Below are 20,701 nucleotides of genomic sequence, written 5' to 3' on the forward strand. Positions count from 1 at the left end.
ATAAAGAAATGAGATCAAACATATCATTTTTATCCGCAATCAAAACCAAAAATTCATAGGCGATGAATTGTTAGGAATCAGTCAATTTCTCTATCTAGATTTTTCACCTGAGTTGATAAATTAAGCAGAGATCATTCCTTAAACAAGACGCTCCTATGTGCTTCAGTGAAATCTTAAAATCACAGTAGACATGAAACCTAACTATATGCAGGCGGAAATCCGCCTTAGCAGAATGATATTTGATTATAGACGCAAACTGCACTGCAAAAGTTCAAAATGTTGAAGACAGGTGTGTGTCTGCGTGTCAGTCCTATTAGGGCAATAGAAAAAATGTAAAATCAAAACAAATAACCGAACCGAACCGCCTATACTTAAAAATATTCTCCCTGCCCATTATTACAACTGGTAAAGCAGATACCGTATTTTAATATGGAATTTAAAAAGATCATGCATGAAATTCTCTTTAGAGGGCAAGAAAAAAAATATACCTATAATAATACTTTCATCTGCAGAGTAGTTCCCTAGCTCTGCTGTGTTCAGTTGCTGGTAAATGTACTAATTGCAATTTTAATAAAATTAGAACAAACTCTAGGTCTTTTAAAACTCCAGGGCTGCCTCTCTGGTAAGATGGCGCCTCTCTAAGACCTGCCTCTTCTTAGTGATGAGGAAAAGGCCATAAATCCGTTGTTGTTTATGAAAATTTACAACTTTGCAATACAACTTTATGAGTTGCTCGGTTTTTCCATTGGTCGCTGTCGGTCATGTGGATGGTAACCGTGAACATGAACTTTTTTATAATTTCCCTTGCGAGAATAGAGCTGCATTCTTTTGCTCAGCTCTGTCCTGCTTCGGATCTCTCTGGCTTTCAATCCCCCATTTCATTTGTTCTTTGTAAGGCAATAGTGAACAAAGTGTATGGAGGTTCAGCATAAGCAGCCGCCTAGAACACAGATCCTGGATGGCAATTTCCAATTCCTCCGCTGGAAGGTGTGGCATATTGGATTCAAAGCACTGGAGTGGCAGATTTTCAACTTGCAACCTGGCTAATTTCCTGCTTCTTCTGGCACCAAAAGGAGGGCGATTCGTCTCCTGTGCAGCCAAAGCGACAGCTGTCAAAGTAGCAGGGGCTCCTGCGAGCCAGAACCTAAAGGTGAGAAACGTATGTAACACTACCATAAGCAGGGTAACATTATTTTAATACCCATATATACTTATATGGGACCGATATATAATATATATATATATAGAGAGAGAGACATGAATTGATACCAACTGAAGGATTACCAATAAAATATTTAGCTTATTTATATTTAACCAGTGCATACAAAAATTCAAGCGTTTGTTATTAGCAAGGCTGAGGTGTAATTTTAATAAAGGTATTTTTTAAAAGATTTGCTATCACATTCAGATTTGTATTATTATTATTTTGTAATTCAGATTTATAAAATCATACCGAGTTTCTTTGCCCAACAAAATGTATTCATTTTGTTTTCCAGCATTAGCAAATGCATTTGTGTTAATTGCAACTTAGATTTTTTTTTTTTAAAAAAATACACTTACAATTTCAGAAAGAGACCAATCGGCATAATATCTTCTCATTCCATAAAATTTCCAGGCGAGAGAAAGGATATTTCTGTAACAGCAGAATAGAGGAAATATGTGTATAGGTTGCTTTATCAAATGAATCATTGTATACAGTTTAACCGTGTCAAGTCATGTGTTGATCGGAGCTTGAACAATATTACAGACATTTTTCTAAATACGTAGTTTATGGATGAATGGCATCTAAGGCTCGACTTTAAGCAATCAATCCTACATCAGATCCTGAAATGAAGCTTTTTCGATGTCAATTGAAGAAAATAAGAGGTACTCTGTCAATTTAGTTATGATTTTGAAAAACTGGAACACGGTGTGTGTGTGTGTGTTGGGTGGGGGGGGGAAGAGGAAACAGATCTGGACCCGGACTATTTTAGTCAGGTATTGACATCATAAAGTGTCTTTCACCAAGCTGGCGTTGCTTCCTATATTTGTGTTCTGGAAACCGCGGCATTGGTTCAGGGTTCTGCTCCTGCAATATCTTGATATTCATTACAGTAATTAAGAATGAGCTGTGAGTGCTTTAGATGTTAACACCGGTGTTGTTTGTGTTCTCCGGGCTGATAAAGAATTACATTTGCATTGCATTGCAGTATCTGCTTGACTGCAACTGCAGTGAGTGTCGGATTATTTATGGCGGAGCGAGAGACTCTCAGTGCTGCCACTGTGTGGTGGAAACAAGGCGATCCAAAGGCAGCAGCAAGTAAAAGGCTAATTGTCTGCAATCCTCTTGGAGAAATCCTAAAAATTCGGCCTACTTAGGGAAACCATTCAAACTCCACCACGCAAGGGCTATTTCTACGCCGGGGGGGGGGGGATTTTTGTTTTTTAAAAAAACTTTGATGTGTGTAGAATGTAAAATGTCCCAGTGTGACTTGGTTTGATGGGATAAGATTGAGGTTGCCCAGTGAGGTTATTATTAGGAGTTCAATCTAAACAATGGTTTGGATTGCAAGAACTGTTTGGACTATAGGCTATTAGTTAAAGGTTGTTTTCTATTGCGCCTCTGCACATGAGAAGGATTTGTGAGTGGATTTAGATGGTATGTAAAGGGGGGTGGGTTAAGCTCAAGAGGGTAACTGCCCTGCACCTGTACTCCAGCGTTGTTCGAGTGATGGAGTCTGTTGACAGAAAGAAAGAAAGAAAAACCCGCGTCTTGTTTAAGCGCGAATCCCATTTTTTTCAACTGTGTGCTGACATTTTTCCATAATTAAGAAATTAATGGGAGGTGCAGGACTGCTTACTTTGTCGCAGTTGCAGAAGTGCAGTGGTGAGCTTTTCCATATTCACTTTTAGAAGATAAATGTTCATATAAAGCTGCCATTCAACCTATCTGGCTGGGAACGCTCACGGTAAAAGCTTTATGGTGGCAGGGTTTTTTTATTTTTGGTTTTTGAATGTAACTGAAACCACGATTGCCATGAAAATTGTTTCGCTGTTACTGCAACATACCCTAACCAAAACAAATGGGTATTTTCATTTATTTTGCGGTGTAGTGCGGCGGAAGCAACTGGGAAATGTTTTCATTTGTTATGCTGAGACATTAGAGATTTTGACTTTGTCTAGAACAAGAGCCGCCGATTAACATCCCTGGGCAAATCATTTTCCTCCCATCCCTTTAAAAAAAGATAATATCAATCTGAGACCGACATAATAAAACTTAAATATTTATAACCCGCTAATTTTTCGCGATGAATCCAGTGCGTCTTCAAAAAAAAGACCTCTGACCACAACTTTTTAAAAGAAGTAAGGGCGTTGGATTTTTGTATTCACCGAGTCTTAATTTTCATGGCACGTTTCCGGTCTAGCTTCTGCTGAAAAATTTCACATATTTAAAAACCTCATTTGTATTCAGAATTTCCCCCAGCACATCCGATGAAGTGAGCTGTAGCTCAGGAAAGCTTATGCTCAAATAAATTTGTTAGTCTCTACGGTGCCACAAGTCCTCTTGTTCTCCCTCCCCCCCCCCCCCCACATAGTGCAAATTCTTCAGGGTAGGGATTCTTCTGAGTAGCTACACATAATGTTCAGCTGTTCCCTCGATGCATATAGTTTTAGTCTAGCAGATGTGTATATAGATTAAAGTCGGAGAAGAGAATGGGGGAAAAAATAAAAATGGAAGGTAATCAACATCTCAGTGTGAAAGTCCAACTGAGAACGTTAACAATACCAACTATTGTGGAGAGATGTTTTAACTCACTACTGTTTTATAGGTACCGTAATCATCCTCCGGAAATGAGACACGGAACCTTCCAACAACAACAAAACTCACGTTTCCAAAACTAGTTTAGGTGCTATAGGAAACAGAGTTAGTACAAACTCCAGCGGGTTTAAAAATCGGCTGTTCAGTCTGTTGTCATAGTCACGTATTATGAGTAAACAGGGCTTGGAATGAATAATCTCCTTGTTATTTTTAGGAACTGCTGGAGTCGGCTGAATTAAAAGCCTTTCTGTGCATTTCACCAGCACTTCTACTGCTTCTGCCCTGGGCCAAGACTTATATGTCCGCCAAGTTGAACAGTATACGTTAAGATGTTTGTTAAAACATCAGTGGGTAATTAAATGATTAGAAACAACAGCGAAACCGGTTTGCCTCTGCATACACGTTAGGATGGCTATTTTCATTAGGAATAATTCTACCACTACAGTGTTAAAATCGTCGTTTCAGATACAGCAAAATACCCTTTTCGAATGTAAAGAAAACAAACACGGGTAACTTTATCTGACTACATCTTGTCTGGGAGCTCTGGAAACCTGTTCCAACCTCTGCCAGTGACTCCTTTTGAAACACGTATCTAAATAAATAAATAAACCTAGGAGGCCACCATTTCCTGTCCGATCCATAATCTCCACTTTCATTATCTGAAGATTCCCCTCAATAAATGCACGAGATTCCCTTCAATAAACAACGGAGAATATGGCTCAATCCGAACACAAAGGCTGGATTCTGAACTGGGGCGAAGATGCTTGGTGCTCAAGCTCGGGAGGGAAATATTATTTGGGGGCTTTCAGTATATTTAGTTTAATAAAATCATTTTCTTTGCACTGTGTTAAGAAAACAGATATTTGTTTACAAAGTCGGCCAGCTCAGATGCCATCGCTGATTCATTCCCCTTCCACGGATTTTAATTGCTCCAAAGTTTTCAGTTCTAACGTCAATCATCCTCTACCTTTCCCATAGGAATATAGAAAGGACGGGGGTAGTCCAACCCCCCGGGGTGGGGAGCGAGGGGGAGGGGGGTTCGCCGTGTGATGATTTGCATATCTTCCAGAGTGAAGATCCTAACTTTGGAGAGCTGCCCCTTTTTCACCAGCTGCCACAGGGCACTGCCTCTGGGGCGCTAGCGGCCGCCGCTTGCCGCACTCTTTTAAGCTTTGCAGTTTGTTTGTTTTTTACAGTACCACTCCCTACCCATTCCCCTCCCCCCTAACATGTCCCACCTCCCACGTTCCCTTAGCCACGTTAAGGGTGGTGTGTGTGTGTGCGTGTTGCCATCCATCTGTCGGGTGTGCGAGCTCGGGGTTGTTTGTAACTTTGCTGGCTCGGTCGCTGCGGGTCCCAGGGGAGCGGGCTCCACGTTGCGCTCCCATTGGCCGCCGAGCCGTCAGCTGGTGCTATTTGCTGCTGTCGCTTTTGGCGCTCGGCCATCCAGAAACAAACCAGTTCGATGACTACTAATAGTTATAGCCAGATGTACTAATACACAACAAATCACAGTCCTGGAGAGGGGAGAGCAAATGAGTTCCTATTTTGTGAATCCCACTTTCCCTGGGAGCCTGCCTAATGGCCAGGACTCTTTCCTCGGGCAAATCCCCCTTTATCCAGCTGGCTATGATGCTCTGAGGCATTTCCCAGCTTCTTATGGGGCAACAAGCCTGCAGGACAAGACCTACACCTCACCTTGTTTTTACCAACAGTCCAACACGGTCATTGCTTGCAATCGGGCATCCTATGAGTATGGAGCCTCGTGTTTTTATTCTGAGAAGGACATAAGTAGCGCCTCTCCCTCCGGCAGTGGCAAGCAGAGGGGACACGGTGACTATCTGCACTTTTCTCCTGATCAACCATACAAATCCGACAGTGTGCAAAGCAAAATTTTAAATGAGGAAGGCAGCGACCGGAAGTACACGAGCCCTGTTTATCCCTGGATGCAGCGGATGAACTCCTGCGCTGGTAAGTCGTTTGAATGCAATAAAGAGAGAGAGTGAGAGAAAAGTTTCTTTGAGAAAGACTTTCAGAAAGGGCGTCCAAACTGTCGGAGAGCAATGACTCCTGCGAGGTAATGTGTAACACGAAACCTTTCCAGGTTATTCCAGCCCTGGCATATTGGTAGCCTTAAAGCAGTTTAGGAAAAATCTGCTCCAAACTTGGCTGACTTGGTGCAGTTCCTTAGTAATAACTGAAAAATAGGCATTCACAAATTACTAATAACCATCCCTCCCCGAAGAAACCTCTTCTTCGCTCCTTCAGTGTCAAAGACTGATGTAAGTAACATGCCCCCTGTACTGCCTACCCCCATTTATTTGTAGGACCCTCCCAAGCCCATTAGTATACAAATATTGGTTATTGAAAGCACGTTTTCGGACAATGTGTGCACATTTACAAATCACCTTGAATTTTGTCTCACATAAAGTGAAGTTTACACAACAGGACAGTTTGGGATGGGAGCAAATGGCACTTGTTTTGAATAAGCACATTGCCTTGTTTACTTCAACTGTTTCAAAAAATAAAATCTTCCGTCACCTTCCACCTAATTATCTCTCAAAAGATGGGATTATGATTTATATTTATTTGAAAAGTTTAACTTTTAAAGACATTTTTTATTTTGAAGAGCCCTTTTGCATTTGAGTGCACCATATTCAGGAGCAAATGCCAGGGGCTGTTCTAGGAACTTTAGTTGCTTCTGTGAGCTTTAACTATGACCATACTTAATTACAGTTCTGCTATAGTCATAGTAACTATGATAGTTGTATACATACTCACACATATTTGTATATCTCTCACACATACGTATATATAAACGTTTTAAATATTTCTCGTTCATTGGGTAAATGCTTGTCCCAATAAATATCTGTATATCAGAATTATACCTTCAAATATGATAATGATGCTCTTCTTCATTTAGAAATGTTTAATCAGGAAAACTTCTGAAAATCAGAGTAGACACACACCCCTGATGTGATTGTCTCTGCAAGAGGAGGCACAATGCAACTGACCATTATTTCTTAACTTGAGATCATTGGGCCTTGTTCAATGCCATAATTTTGTCTTTACTTTTACAGGTACAGTGTATGGAACACATGGGAGACGGGGGAGGCAAACTTACACCAGATACCAAACTCTAGAGTTAGAAAAGGAGTTTCATTTTAACAGATATTTAACCAGAAGACGACGGATTGAGATTGCAAACGCTCTCTGCCTTACTGAACGACAAATTAAAATATGGTTTCAAAACAGGCGAATGAAATGGAAAAAGGAAAACAAACTCCTACATTCCACACAGCCCAGCAGCGAAGAAACAGAGGAAAAGTCAGGGGAGTAGAATACTCCTGAATAAAAGTTACCAGGCCTTTTCCTTTTTAGCGTTTTTTTTTTCTTGTGTTCCTTCAGCTACTAAAATCCTATAGGTTTTTCACAGTCTGTTGACTCCCAAAGGCTTGATTAAAATATATACATTTGCAATCAACTGTGAATTTATTTTAAAATAGAAGTATTTGATTTAGAGCTATGTAGTGTATATGGTCACCTTTTCAAAGCCTAGATAACCTTGCTTAAAGTAATTCAGAAAAAAAAAACCAGATTATAATTATAAATGTTTTAAAGTGAGTATCGATGTCTGTATGAATGTCTCTGATACCACCGTATGGCTGTAGGCAACAGATAAGTGAGTAGATTTTTGTAATTGGAAACGTTCATATTGTGGAATGACGCCTGATTTAGAAAATCCTGATTTGATGTCTTTACTAACCCAGGCGTCTTGTTCTACTGTGTTTGGGATTTTAGGGCCTCTAGAAAAAAATGTTTTACACGTGTATACGAGATTTAATTAACACAGAGAAGGTAACGGCATTTTAAAAGAAGTCGATTTACAAATCCTGACTATTAACTTCCATTAAAATCGAGGACGAATCGCAGAGAGATTTTAAAATGCCCAGAGCTGATTCCTCTAAATTGAACAAAATCTGCGCTGGTATTAAAGAAAAAACTATGAGTTAAACTTTACAACGGGGAAATAAAAGGTTTTGAGGCGGGCAGATTTCTGCGGCTCCTGATGTGGCACTGATAGTAAAGAAGGTTTTCGCTGAGCAACGAGAGGGTTTTAATCATGCAGCAAGATTGTGGGAGTTTCAAAAAATTAAAAATCAATGGTCTGTCATGTTAAATCGTGCCTCTTTTTTCTATCTTTATTTGCTTTCGAAATTCCTAGCACAGAAGACTAAATAGATAATAGAAACTAGCTTCTAAAATTATTCCAAGTAGAGTTCTCTTTCACTGACTAAAATACTTGCAGTGAAAAATATTTACTAATAGATACGTATACGTATGTGTGAATATGTGTACAGTACGCACAAAGACCCCTTTATTCGGAAGGAAAAGCTATTTGGGTTACCGGTCTGAATAGTCCCAAATCGCGAAAATATTAATGTCAAATGACCGCCCCAACATTGTATTTATCTGAAAAAAAAGCCGCCGACCATAAAACTATATAGAATTTGACTCCACTTGGAAAACTACTATACAATATTTATTTTTAATGGGTACCTGCCATTTAAAATCGTCAGTACAGCTTTTCTTAAGCGACTGCAACACAGGACTGTAATTGTTGCCAGTGTGTGAGGATTTATATTTTTCAATAGGTTTAAATATGCATCACCCTAAAAAGAGGTCGAAGTTGTTTCTGTATTTAAAAATCTATAGCAGAACAGAAGAGGAAGGAATTAAAGAATAAAAGAAAGCTATTGAAAATAAAAGCAAATGTTTTCCTCAAACTCCTGGATTATTCCTGGTTTTGTGGTCTGCAGCCGATAGCCCTTTACAATTGGTACATACTAATGGAACTGTGAGAGAAATGCAATAATTTTGCTATAATGGGCTGTAACCTCGAGTCGACCCCAGCCCTGCGGACCCTGGCTGGAAGCGTGAAGATCTAACTAGTCTCCAGAGGGTGGCGCAAGAGTCCGACTGACAATCAGGAGCTGGAAGCGGGAGCGCGCCTTGGGCGCGCGCGCCAACCCTCCAGCATCCACCCAGCTCCCCCATTAGTGCACGAGTTTACCTCTAGAGGTCATCAGGCAGGATTTACGACTGGACAACAAAAGCACGTGATTTGAAGTCGTACCCCATATTTGGGTGCCTACGTAGGAGGGAACCAAGTACATGTCCCAGTCATTTCCATAATTCATCATAAATTGTGCAAGGGTGCTATAGACGCACAAAACGACCAAGAGCCACAAATCAAGCACACATATCAAAAAACAAATGAGCTCTTATTTTGTAAACTCATTTTGCGGTCGCTATCCAAATGGCCCGGACTACCAGTTACATAATTATGGAGATCATAGTTCCGTGAGCGAGCAATACAGGGATTCAGCGAGCATGCATTCCAGCAGGTACGGGTACGGCTACAATGGCATGGATCTCAGCGTTGGGCGCTCAGCTTCCAACCACTTTGGTGCCAATGAAAGATCTCGCAATTACCCAGCCACTACCACCTCTGCATCGACAGAGCCCAGGTATAACCAACCTGCAACGTCTTCACATTCGCCTCCACCTGACCCTCTGCCCTGTACCGCCGTGGCCACTTCGCCTGTCAGCGAGAGTCATCACGGGGTGAAAAACTCCATAGCTAACTCTACCAGCACTTCGTCCAATTCCAGCAGCAGCACTCACATAAGCAGAGAGGGGGTTGGCACGTCGTCTGGCACTGAGGATGACACCCCAGCAAGCAGCGACCAGGCAAGTGCCCAGAATGACCAAAGCACAGCTCAGCCTTCACAGCCCCAGATCTACCCCTGGATGCGAAAACTGCACATAAGTCATGGTAAAGCATACCCTGCTTTTCTTTAAAGAGGCTTTAATGTAAGATGCGTGGTGGCTGGGTGGATGAGAGTGTGTAGCCTGATCAGACCCCTGTGCTTGCACGGTGGGGAACGACAGTTTCGTAGGCACGTTAAAAATGTAAATGTAGCAACCCTAACTCAACAAAGTCTACACAACTCGGGGAGCAGAGCTATATCTGAAGTGGGAAAATGTGAATAGTGCTTGTTACGGTGTGTAATTTATTATGAGGACTGTCCAGTGGAACAGCGTAGCTAATATATATTTATAAAGAGTTTAGCAAAATAGTGAGAATGGGAGATTTCACTGGTAGGAAGTCAGAAAAAAAACAAACAACTAAGGGTGAGGACCGGGGGGTATGGGAAGGCTATGTGGTTGCCTTCTGCTCTATAATTAAAAACAACAAACAAAAAAACCTGCCATGCCCCTTCTCATTATGAAACAGGAATGATATTGTTAGTTACAAAGCATTCTAAAACTAAATCTTGTGACAGATCTGAATGTCCTTGCTTTGCTTGCCTATCTCTGAAATCCCACCTAGCCTCAGATCCACAATGCACTCATCAGCTTAGCTCAGGATTTCTGTTGGTTTACTCTTCTAAAAATGTCTACAGAAAAGGTGGTACTTGTTGAGCATTTATCAAAAACAAAAACAGGACCAAGAATAACGGTACTACTGATGCTCTGGGCTGCTTTATAAAATACAGGAGCAGGTCGCTGGGAGAGACTAAATCATTCACTTTTCTGTTACAGACAACATAGGGGGACCAGAAGGAAAAAGGGCTCGGACTGCTTATACCCGATATCAGACCCTGGAGCTGGAAAAAGAATTTCACTTCAATAGATACCTGACCCGCAGAAGAAGGATTGAAATAGCACATGCTCTTTGCCTCTCAGAGAGACAAATAAAGATCTGGTTCCAAAACAGGAGAATGAAATGGAAAAAGGATAATAAGCTGAAAAGCATGAGCATGGCAGCTGCAGGAGGGGCTTTTCGTCCTTAAGAAATTGATCAATTAAAAAGTACTGAGCAGTATTAGTTGACCCTGCGCATAATGTCAGTACTAAGTTGACTTTCTAAAACTTCCTTGTGTTACTTCTGTGAAGAAACCTTGTTCTTGTCGCCCTAATTCATCTTTTAATCATGAGCCTGTTTCTTACCATTATATCGCGTGTATAAGTAGATCTGCTTCCCATACATTTCTTTGTCTTGAATGGCTTTGTCTTGAAAATTTAGATGTTTTAACTTATTTATATGAAGCGAGCTGTGTTACTTGAAGTAACTGTAAAAAAGAGAGAGAATTCCCCTCCTTTAGTACAAATGTTATGTGTTGCACTCAATTTGCTTAACTGTGCATGTGTGTTTAAGTGTTAATAACTGTATAGCTCCAAGCTGTTAAAATATTTTTATTCAAACTACCTATATAATTCTTGTGTAATTAATTCTGTTGTAGAGGTGAAATGATGAAATACAACTGAACTTGTCCTACGTGTAGTGAATAGTGAATCTGTGACGAAAACTGTGATTCCAAGCAGTATGTCCTTGCTGTGCCTTTGTATGACTCTTTGCACGAACTCCTAGAAGTGGCTCTTATTAAGCGCAGCATCAGTAATGTATGTTTTTTGTGAACAAAGTTACAAATATAGTCAAAGTCTGGCTGTTTGAGCAAACTGTGATCAGCTTTCTTTCTTTCTTTCTTTCTTTTTTTTTTTTTTTTGCTTTTTTTTTGTATTTGTTTTTTAAAAAAACTGACTGGAAACAAACAGACAAAAATAAATAAATAAACTTTCTATTGTAAGTTTTCGTGATCTGATTTTGAAGCTGTACTTCCTGATCTGGTGCTTTTTTTTTCTTAAATAGTGCAGATTTTTGTAATATTTTACCTGGATAGGACCTTATGCTACATTTTGCAAATGATACAAGTGCAATTATCCGACACCAATCCTTTTAATTGAAAGTTTGACCATAAGTTCCTCCTTAATGGTTTCTCGTTAGGTGGAAAGCTGCATTGCAGAACCACAATCAACACTCTCTGTGGGTGAATAAACTGGTAGCTGGTTGGTGATTGTTGAAAAACATGTGCTTTGTTAAAATACACTCCCAACCCCAGAGCGTGTTTACCTTGCTATATAATTACTCGTGAGGTTTAATTAAGCATATTTGCAGGACAGCCACATCAGAGATCTTTGCGTCCATAAACAACACCCTATAGCCACCTTCCCGCTTTTCACCCTTTACAGATATTTGTTTTTTCGCTACAATTAGTTTTCTATAAATGTAATGTTACTTACCCCATCAGAGCTTGAATGGTTAACTCTTCTGAGCTTCTAAGAGCAACTAGAGATTTGCACATTTACTGACTGGTTACACTGATGCCTTCCCTTAAAAGTTATAAAACAGTAAACTTTATAAGCCCCAGTTCCGGCTATATGACATTTGGGTGCCAAATGAATAGGGTTTTGTCTATGAATTAGATCGTAAAATCATCCATAGCACAGACAGATAGGCTCACTGGCTATAAAAAGTCACGTGGTGCCATTAAAGTAAGTTTTATGGTTTTGGGGAGTTGACATCCAACATTATATACCACATAACATATAATCTCGCTGACGCTGGACTTCATTTGACTCTTTTGCAGGCTACGTGTGCCTCCTGGTCATTCAAATTGTCAGTTTTAGGTACAGAAGTATCCAAATCACAAGTTCTCAGTATTCTATGAAAAATGGCTCCTTACAAGTCAAGGTAAGTTTTATGCACAAGTTCCTTAAAGTTTATTTGTACAGTGGCGAACTGGACTCTCTCTGGCTCGATCCTTTCAGGACTGTCACATTGAATACAAAAATGCAGAATAATCTAGTAAGGATACAGGTTGCGCTAAAAAGTTTTCCCCTCTCTGATTCTAAAGTTCAGCAGCTAGCTCGATATTTTAACAATCAAATCAAAGTAAACCACAACAAGCGTCTTTGGCAGAGATGGATTCTGAGGCCTAACTTTAATTACTTTGACTACTGCAAAAGATAATTACTTCCTTTGCTCCATAGACTTTCCAGTTTAGAAAGGTTTTGTTTAGCAAAGAGTAGATACTGCAGCGATTTTTTAAAAAGGGAATTACATGGATTGATATTATTTGAGAAGTGCCTTATAGAGGCATGGTAACTTGTAGGTGTGCCGATGTGGTAGTAATCTTTGGATTGGAAAATATTTTGCACACCAAAGCAAGCATTAAAATGGCATAGATTGAATGTTCCTGTTTAGGATTCCTCTTTACTGCTCTGTGTTGTATAGATAGCTATATTTATATGACTGTATCCATATGTGTATACGTGGTATGTGCGGGCACTCATAACCACTTACAACTTTGTTATACCTTTTTCCAGAGACAGTATACATTTTTTGTATTTCCGCTGTTTTTTTCTAAGGGAACACATTGACTGTAACTTGTAACGTTAATACAAGCTACTGCAAGTCACAATGCTGCAAATTATGAAATACAGACCAGGTTATAGACAATTGTAAATAACCCGTCTCTATATAGCTACAAATATTACTGGCTGGCAATTGTGAGGTAGGCCCCAGCTGCGTGTTTACTTCAACATTCTTTTTATTTAAGTAGACTATTCTCACCAGAGTGTGATTACTCAGCAGTAAACTTTATGGCCGGATTTAACTTTAGTCTTTGAATTTTCAGGGCTGAATGAAAGGGCGAAAGGAACTTTCACTTTCTCTCTGTCTCTCTCCTTCTTTGTAGAACTAGAGCCAGATCCTGAAAATCCTTACTCATAAGATCATTGCTTAGGTGAGTAGTCTCACTGAACCTATTAGGACTATTGGGGTGATGACTACTCAGTTGAGTAAAGGTTTGAAGGATTAGGCCCACAGGATTTAAATACAAATTTTGACAACTATCTAATCTATCTATCTATCTATCTATTTCATAACTAAGGTTTGGTCATTGTCGAGTACACCAGACTCAACAGAGTTCTTTAAAACTGCAGTGCAATGATATTGTTTTTCCTGACACGCCATAAATTCGAGATTAAAAAAGAACTGAGTTGTTTGTCACTAGATGATTTCTGGCTTTATTTTGTTAGATTCCTTTCTCTTTGAGTATTGTTAATTTTCTTAATATACGCTAGCTGAAACTATTATCAAAATGGCAGAAAGGTGTTAGAAGTTCAGGAGAATTATGAAGATTATTATTTGCACCTTTATAACATAATACCTCTGCAAGGTCTAAGAATGAAATAGAAAATTCATTCTAGCTTTTTAAAATTTTTTTCAAATAATCAAGCGTATACATTGATAAAACACTATCATATAGTCAAGGTTAACTCCTCGAGCTACTCCAAAAGATATGGTAGGTTTACAAACTTTTAATATTTTGAGTTAATTCCCAACATAAGATTAAAAAGTTTGAGATACTTTTGTGTTTTAGTATCTTTCTATGAACACTAAATAAAGTTATTTGCATATCATTGCTATAATAAAATAGAAAAAAGGTAGACTTTAAAAGTGCATTCTTTATTGCACTTTACAGCCAAAGTACAAACTAGAATAATTCCCATAACAAACAGCTGGCAGTTTCATGTTACACGAATATAACAGATTCAGTATCAGGAACACAGCAAAGTTATATTTCATAGTAATACATGTAATTATATGTCATAATACCCAGGCAGTGTTTAATGGGAAAAAATCAAACTTAGAGCTAGTTTCAAAGTTTTGACTTCTTTCATATCTTGGTTGTTTTCTGAATAAAAAGCCCTTATTTCTGCTATTTCATAGATTAAAACTAAAGATAATAGTTTGAATATCTTAGTTTCTTAGCTCCATTGTGAGAATTGGCACAAAGTTCAAGGCAAATATACTTAAATTCTATTTTAAGGGACCTTAATGTCATCTGAGCTTGTGAATTATCAGTGAAGGAAGTAAAATAATTTGCTACCAACGTGAACGTCTTTGAATTTTAGTTTCTCAAGCATGCTATATATAAGATACAGTGTGGATGTGTTTGGGTATTGTGAAAATATCCCAATATTTGCAGATATATAAACACACACATTGTGCAAGGAACTACGAGACACACTCTTGAGACACAAAATAAAGTTGATTGAAAAATTACTACAACTTTAAAGTATTTCTAGTCTTGAATCACCCTTTCAAAGTTATGACAGCTTGAATCCTCTTAAAACAGAATTGCATTAAGATTTTATAATCCAGACCGGAACGGAAAACTCAATACCTTCAAAACGCAAAACTCTAAAACCTTTCCCAGAACCTGTCTTCAGAGGGGAAGGGGCTGGTTCCTTCATAGAGAATGATTATTTGGAATCAAGATTTAGTTCTTTTCTGTGCATATTATTTTTCTATGGTATTTTTGGACTCAGTGCACCTGAGTTTGTTTTACAGAAATCATCGTAAGTGGTGGTCTACTTGGTATTAAAATATAATTTACTAACTCATTTGAAAGAAATACGTGAGTGTAGTGTGTCGTGTCCAAGCATAAGGCTAATTAAAGTTTAGGCAACCCGTTTGTGCATATACCTAGTAATTTATAAGTCTTAACTTTCACTAAACTATAAGTATAACATGTCTTGTGAAAGTCAAATAATTTTAGGTTGGTAGATTTGTCTGAGCCTTGCACAAGTAGTAATTATTAAACATAGCGAAATTACTATCCTCCCATTTCCTTACATTTAGTAAGGGTGTGTCTGTAGAAGGGTGAGAACACAAATGTTTTCTGTTTGCTCTATGGGAAATTGACTATAACAGATTCATATGGGCTGATCATAATTTTCGATTTCCAATCGTGCGTCCTGAAGGAATGTATTTTCCCCTCACAGCTAATACAGATATAATAAATTAAATACATAATTAAATAAACCTTCTGACCAAGCTAAGAAATCTCTTTCCCCCTTACCTTTTTCTCTCTTTTAAGCTTCAGATAGGCACAATTCAGTGTTAGAGTTTTTATGAACAGTACAAAGCTATGACTCCTACAGTAGCCTGCTTATATTTGAAAGTATTCTCCTTTATAAATGAAAGCATCCTCACTAATATTTCGGAGGAAAACAAACACTCATGAACCATCTTAGTCATATGTATATATAGCTGCATATGTACATATGACATGCAGAATGTGCAAGATTTGCAAAGGTTTCCTTTTATAGTGCACATACGGAATCTGTCCTATAGCCAAAAAATGTCTTTTCAATAATAATATTTGTTATGAAGGTTATTGGGTAATTATTGCAATTTTGTGAAACAGTCCTTGCTTGAGGTGAAGTCTGTCTCTGGATAACAAATGGCAGCCCTTGCAGTTCACTGCCAGGTTAAGTAAATGCAGAAAAGATAAATCTGCACACCCTAGGAATCACCAGCAGAGCTCGCTTTAGACCAAGTTCACAGTCAACTCGTTTGCCTAGACAAGGCTTCACAAACAATTAGAGTTTCTTTATTTTTAAATAAAGGCGAAATGACTAAGTGCTTATCAACATACAGCTACATCTTTCCCCCAGTGCTATACAGTACATTCTTTCCGACTCCATGTCCAGAACTTACCAGACTTTCACCTGCAATTGTAACCATATAGCGTCTTTCAGTTAATCTAGTCCCTCCAACGCTGGCGAAAGAGTTTGCAAACTGATTTAACAGCACTTTACAATCGTGAGAGATTTTTTAAAAAAATCCAGTTTTCTCAAAACAAACAAACAACAACAAAAACCCCAACAACAACACAAAAAAAACCCCCACACTTAAAAAGCAGGGGGGAAAACATCAGAACCATTGAAACAAACAGTCCAAGTCCCTTGCTCCTAAAAGAAGCTGCATAGCTTTTGTATATCTTTGTGGTTAGGGCGTTACAACTGCAGGTCAAAAAGTTGAGGGTCAAAAGTTTACGTTTTGCACCACTCTTAGTCATTCGCCCAGACAGAGTTTGATGTCAATGTTATAGTCGAGATCTTGACTATCAGCACAAAAGATAAAATAGCTTTGAGTTAAGCGTGTATCACAGTATGGACTCCAGGTGAACTCTAGTGGTTGAATGACCTCAATTACCAAGGAAAGGATAGAAAATTCCTCTTTTCAGGAGTAATACATGTTGTATTTCATTTTGAATTGTCAGCCACATTTGAGTCTGAATATCTCCGGCTCAGATGCACCAGGTAAACATGCATGTTACTCTGGAACACCAAAACGCGTTCCTAGCTGTATTCTTAAATATCCTGGTCAAGTAACAAAATGTTTCACACTCCTTAATATAATAATCTCCTTAAGAGGTTTAATGCAAAGACTTTTCACTTTTCAAAATGTCAAGAAGATAAGACATGTAATCCATCTATTAACATGTGTGGCGATCCTAGCAGCGTCTTCTTTTTACTATAATTTCTGTAGTAAGCACTAAACTGTACTTAAGAAGGACATATGGTAGGTTATATTTTTAGTCCGAGGGTGAAAATCTAAAATTCAGAATTATGGGGCGATTTGTGATACTAACAGAGATTATTCTGCAAAAAAACCTGACGGCGCTATACAGTTCCATAATTTCCAGGGCTATCAAAGCTTTCTGGAATTACTCTCAGACAGAAATTGATAGTTAAACAAGTATCCGTATTTTTAAGCTGAATTTCTTTGGGTAAAGAGCAGTTTCCAAATTGTTGAGAATTTTTCTTGTCTTTAAGACTGTGACAGTGTTGAAGATTTAGCTCTGAAGTTAATTAAGTATGTCAATAAAAAGCAACACACAGTATTACAAAAAGAAATTGGGAAGGTAATTATAAACCAAATACACAGTGTAGCACATAAATACAGGTCGAAATGATATTGAAGCAGTGCTTTGTTTAGGAGGGAAAGTTTATCCAAAATATTCAGATGTAAAAGGTCTGGGGAATGGGGGAGAGGTTATAATGAGGAAGTCAGCTGGGAAAAAGTACCTCATCTATATCCATGTTTAGCTGAATTAAGAACAAACAGGCATGGATTGTACGATATTCCTAGTTATCTGGATACAAATGAATTATTTGTCAGTGATACTGGTGGATCATTGCAGAAAGCAGGAGTTGTAAATAAATTGTGAGCTGTTTGATTTCAAATCATTGAGAGATATTATTGGAGATTATGCCTACACCGCTTGTATATGACAGCAGTGTGGAAATATATAAATATCATTACACACTGTGTACACATTGCTCATCAAATACTGATGTTGCCAACTTGTAATAAGATAATCAGATTGCATATTTTGGGTTAAAAAACGTTTCCCCCACTTGAGATATTATATATTACCTTGTACTGTTAGATCATTTGTTTGTTGAAAAAAGGAAAGTCTTGGTAGTAACCTGAAATATATAACCATTTATATATATATATTGTTAACAAATGGTGGGCAGATTGTTTCCAATAATAACAAGTCTTTGATACTCCCTGACCGAAAAGCTGTTACTATAACTAAATTACACAAAATAAAGGAACTGAAATCTAGTTTCTTACTTACCAAAACAATTATTTTGATGCAAATCCGTGTATTCAACATAATTGAAAATAAAAATATCAACGAGAATATTTTTAGAGTTCAACTGCAACGTCAATAAATATTGACTTATCTCAATTATTGTTTAAAAGATTCCTTTTTTAAAAGGGAAACAGAGCAGTTATTAATTTGAGATGAACGATTCCTTGCCTTTGTACGTTCATTCTTTGAATGCAGCACACACTGGTCTCTGGTGTAGAATGTCTGGTCAAAAGACCATTCATTTAAAATTCTAACACACATCACATTTTGTGTGTGTTTATTTAACCATGCCGGTATAGAGCAAGCAAATCACTCCAAACATCCAGTTGTTAGAACATATACAGTGCCAGTGAAGTAATCGCTTTATAAAATAATGAACTTGGGGGCAAAAATTCAACCATTGCCCCAATCTTGACTATTTAAAGCAACCGTTTAGCATGTTAGTTTCATAGCTAACAAATGTTAAACTGAGTAGCTGTCTTGTGGGCTTTATGATTCCCAGAGAAGAAAGAAGAGATACAGTTGATACATTCCATAACGTTTACATTTTCCCGCTATTTTTTTTTTTAATTTTCCCTTAGAAGTAGTGACCTGGGCAAAGCACCCTGCTATCTAAAAGACACTGTTATAGACCTTTTAGAAAAACTAAGTCCAAGGCCGAGGTGAACTTCAGGTCACCGCGTCTAACAAATATGAAAATGTCGGCTGGTGAAGGGCACGCCTTGTTGTTTAACAAAGACTGTCAATGTGTAAGATTAATAAGAAACAAAATGCACACGGTGTCACTTTTCGGTCACTTTGAAACTTGGGACAGGGTTGCATTCAAGAGGGAAAGCTGGGGCTAAATGTATTCAAAATGGTTCAAATCAGATTCAAGCCAGGCTGCTCGAGAGTCTTTCTCTCTGTCCACCCTCTCTGGTGTATGGACACGTTAAAAAGTGTACTTGAATTATTATTTTTTAAGTCTTGTTGTAAAACTATTTTATCCGCGCGCATGGAAGTCAGCAGATATGCTTGTATGTTTCACGAGAACTCTGTTAGACTGTTTGGGTAGGCATGAGATTGGAGCTTGTTGGTGCATGAAGATTAGATATCGCACTATCAACTTCGTTTCAGTGAATTCCCAATCGCGTCTATCGCAAGATTAAGCTGGTAAACTTCTGGTCATATGTTAATTGTTTAAGCGAGTGATATATGGTCTGATTTTTTAAATTAAAAATAAAGGTTTTTTGTTTTATTTTTGATTTGTTTGTTTGTTTGTTTGTTTTTAAAGCTGGGATGGTGCTACAAGTTGGGTAACGGGAAATATCCGAGGATGGTTCTGAGATTGTTTATTACATCCATAAATCTTGCAGTAAAATGTCGAAATGGCCGTGTGTAAGATAACACTTGGTGGTCTTGGCTGGGTTCTTGTTTATGATAACAAACCACAAAGACAAGGAACAGGCCTTTGGAGATCCTGCATAAGCACATCTTCACAGGCTGCTAGAACCACAGGAAAAACAGGCTTCATCTGAGCAGCTGAGGTCACCTTGTAGATTTACAATCGCGTGCAAAATTGTATTATTTTCTGTTTCACTGAGAAACACAGCTACACAGTAGAAAGAAGTACAGTTGAACAAGTATCCTTTGAAGTGTAATCACGGTAAATATTATTAATCAGAACCTGGGAAGCTCTCCGAATACAACACTCAGCATACAGAATAAGGTACCAGCTTTCTTTGTATTTTACTTGAGGTTTTGAAGTACGGTAGTTACTGCAGTATTCTGGACATGATAATTAAGGAGCTCCCTTATATTAGGAGGATAATATTTAGTGTAACCCAGTTTAAAGCAATTATGCGCGCCTACGTATATTTGTATCTGTGTATGAATGTACAGCTGTGCGCCGAAAACAACGTACTGTTGGTCTCTAACAATCTCATCTTCTTGCCACACTGTACGGTTAGCTTTATTGTTTTAATAGATATTTGGATTTTGCAGAAAAATAGTCTCCAAACAATCTAGTCCTTCCTGTGTATACAACAATTTATTGTGATGAATAGTTGTGGATGTTAGATGCGTATGGGGTTTGTGTAACCATATTTTCTTCTACATATAAAGTAAATAGAGAAAGGTATCTTTCACATCACTTAAAAAGTTGCACAGACGTTCAGTAGGAAATGAGTAAGTAAATGTGCTTTAACTCTGCAAATTAGACATTAGATATTAGCAAAAATGAGTAATTGTTTATGTAAGTATCACAGTATGTTGGAAATGTTCAAACATACACCAGATGATCTGCAATATATGTGTATTTATATGTGTATAATATAAATTAATGCAGTATACGTGTGTAAGTATCTAATTAGACCTAACATATATTAAATTATAATTTTATATTTATATACTGTTATCTATAAAACTGCAAAAGACAACAATCTGAATTCAAGCCATGATAGCTACTATGAGGAAAAAGATCTAAATTGTACCAAAATTTTAGCTTTCTATATTCAGTTAGATGCATTTTCCTATTCTCGAAGGTGAGACTATC

The 20,701-nt window shown here is 38.1% G+C and overlaps 3 protein-coding genes and 1 long non-coding RNA gene across 8 annotated transcripts in view; 3 read left to right on the forward strand and 1 right to left on the reverse strand.

Annotated features, from left to right (window-relative positions):
• Positions 1-20,701, forward strand: part of HOXA3 (homeobox A3) — a 62,123-nt gene that overhangs the window by 17,207 nt on the left and 24,215 nt on the right. Inside the window, exons 1-2 of one of the 5 annotated variants that reach the window (XM_073333628.2) lie at positions 1,069-1,150; positions 12,295-12,398. The exons of 1 other annotated variant lie outside the window; for it this stretch is intronic. The gene's annotated coding sequence lies outside the window, so the exon portion shown is untranslated. Of the gene's footprint in view, positions 1-1,064; positions 1,151-12,294; positions 12,399-20,701 lie in introns of those variants that run through there. 3 more of the 5 variants (XM_073333629.2, XM_073333638.1, XM_073333634.1) reach the window with 3 other exon arrangements.
• On the reverse strand, positions 39-12,031 carry LOC140907512 (uncharacterized). The gene is made up of 3 exons (XR_012157508.2): positions 11,948-12,031; positions 1,561-1,633; positions 39-1,144 (listed from the first exon to the last, which is right to left on the reverse strand). It is a non-coding gene; the product is annotated as an uncharacterized LOC140907512 (long non-coding RNA).
• HOXA6 (homeobox A6) lies at positions 4,898-7,271 on the forward strand. Its single transcript, XM_073333646.2, has 2 exons — positions 4,898-5,770; positions 6,880-7,271. The coding sequence occupies exons 1-2, from the start codon at positions 5,335-5,337 to the stop codon at positions 7,137-7,139; spliced, it is 696 nt and encodes a 231-aa protein (XP_073189747.1). The 5' UTR covers positions 4,898-5,334; the 3' UTR covers positions 7,140-7,271.
• Positions 7,304-11,350, forward strand: HOXA5 (homeobox A5). The gene is made up of 2 exons (XM_073333642.2): positions 7,304-9,638; positions 10,409-11,350. Exons 1-2 carry the CDS (start codon positions 9,077-9,079, stop codon positions 10,657-10,659), a joined length of 813 nt encoding a protein of 270 aa, XP_073189743.1. The 5' UTR covers positions 7,304-9,076; the 3' UTR covers positions 10,660-11,350.

The sequence above is a fragment of the Lepidochelys kempii genome, chromosome 2 (genome assembly GCF_965140285.1).
Source record: "Lepidochelys kempii isolate rLepKem1 chromosome 2, rLepKem1.hap1, whole genome shotgun sequence".
NCBI lineage: Eukaryota > Metazoa > Chordata > Testudines > Cheloniidae > Lepidochelys > Lepidochelys kempii.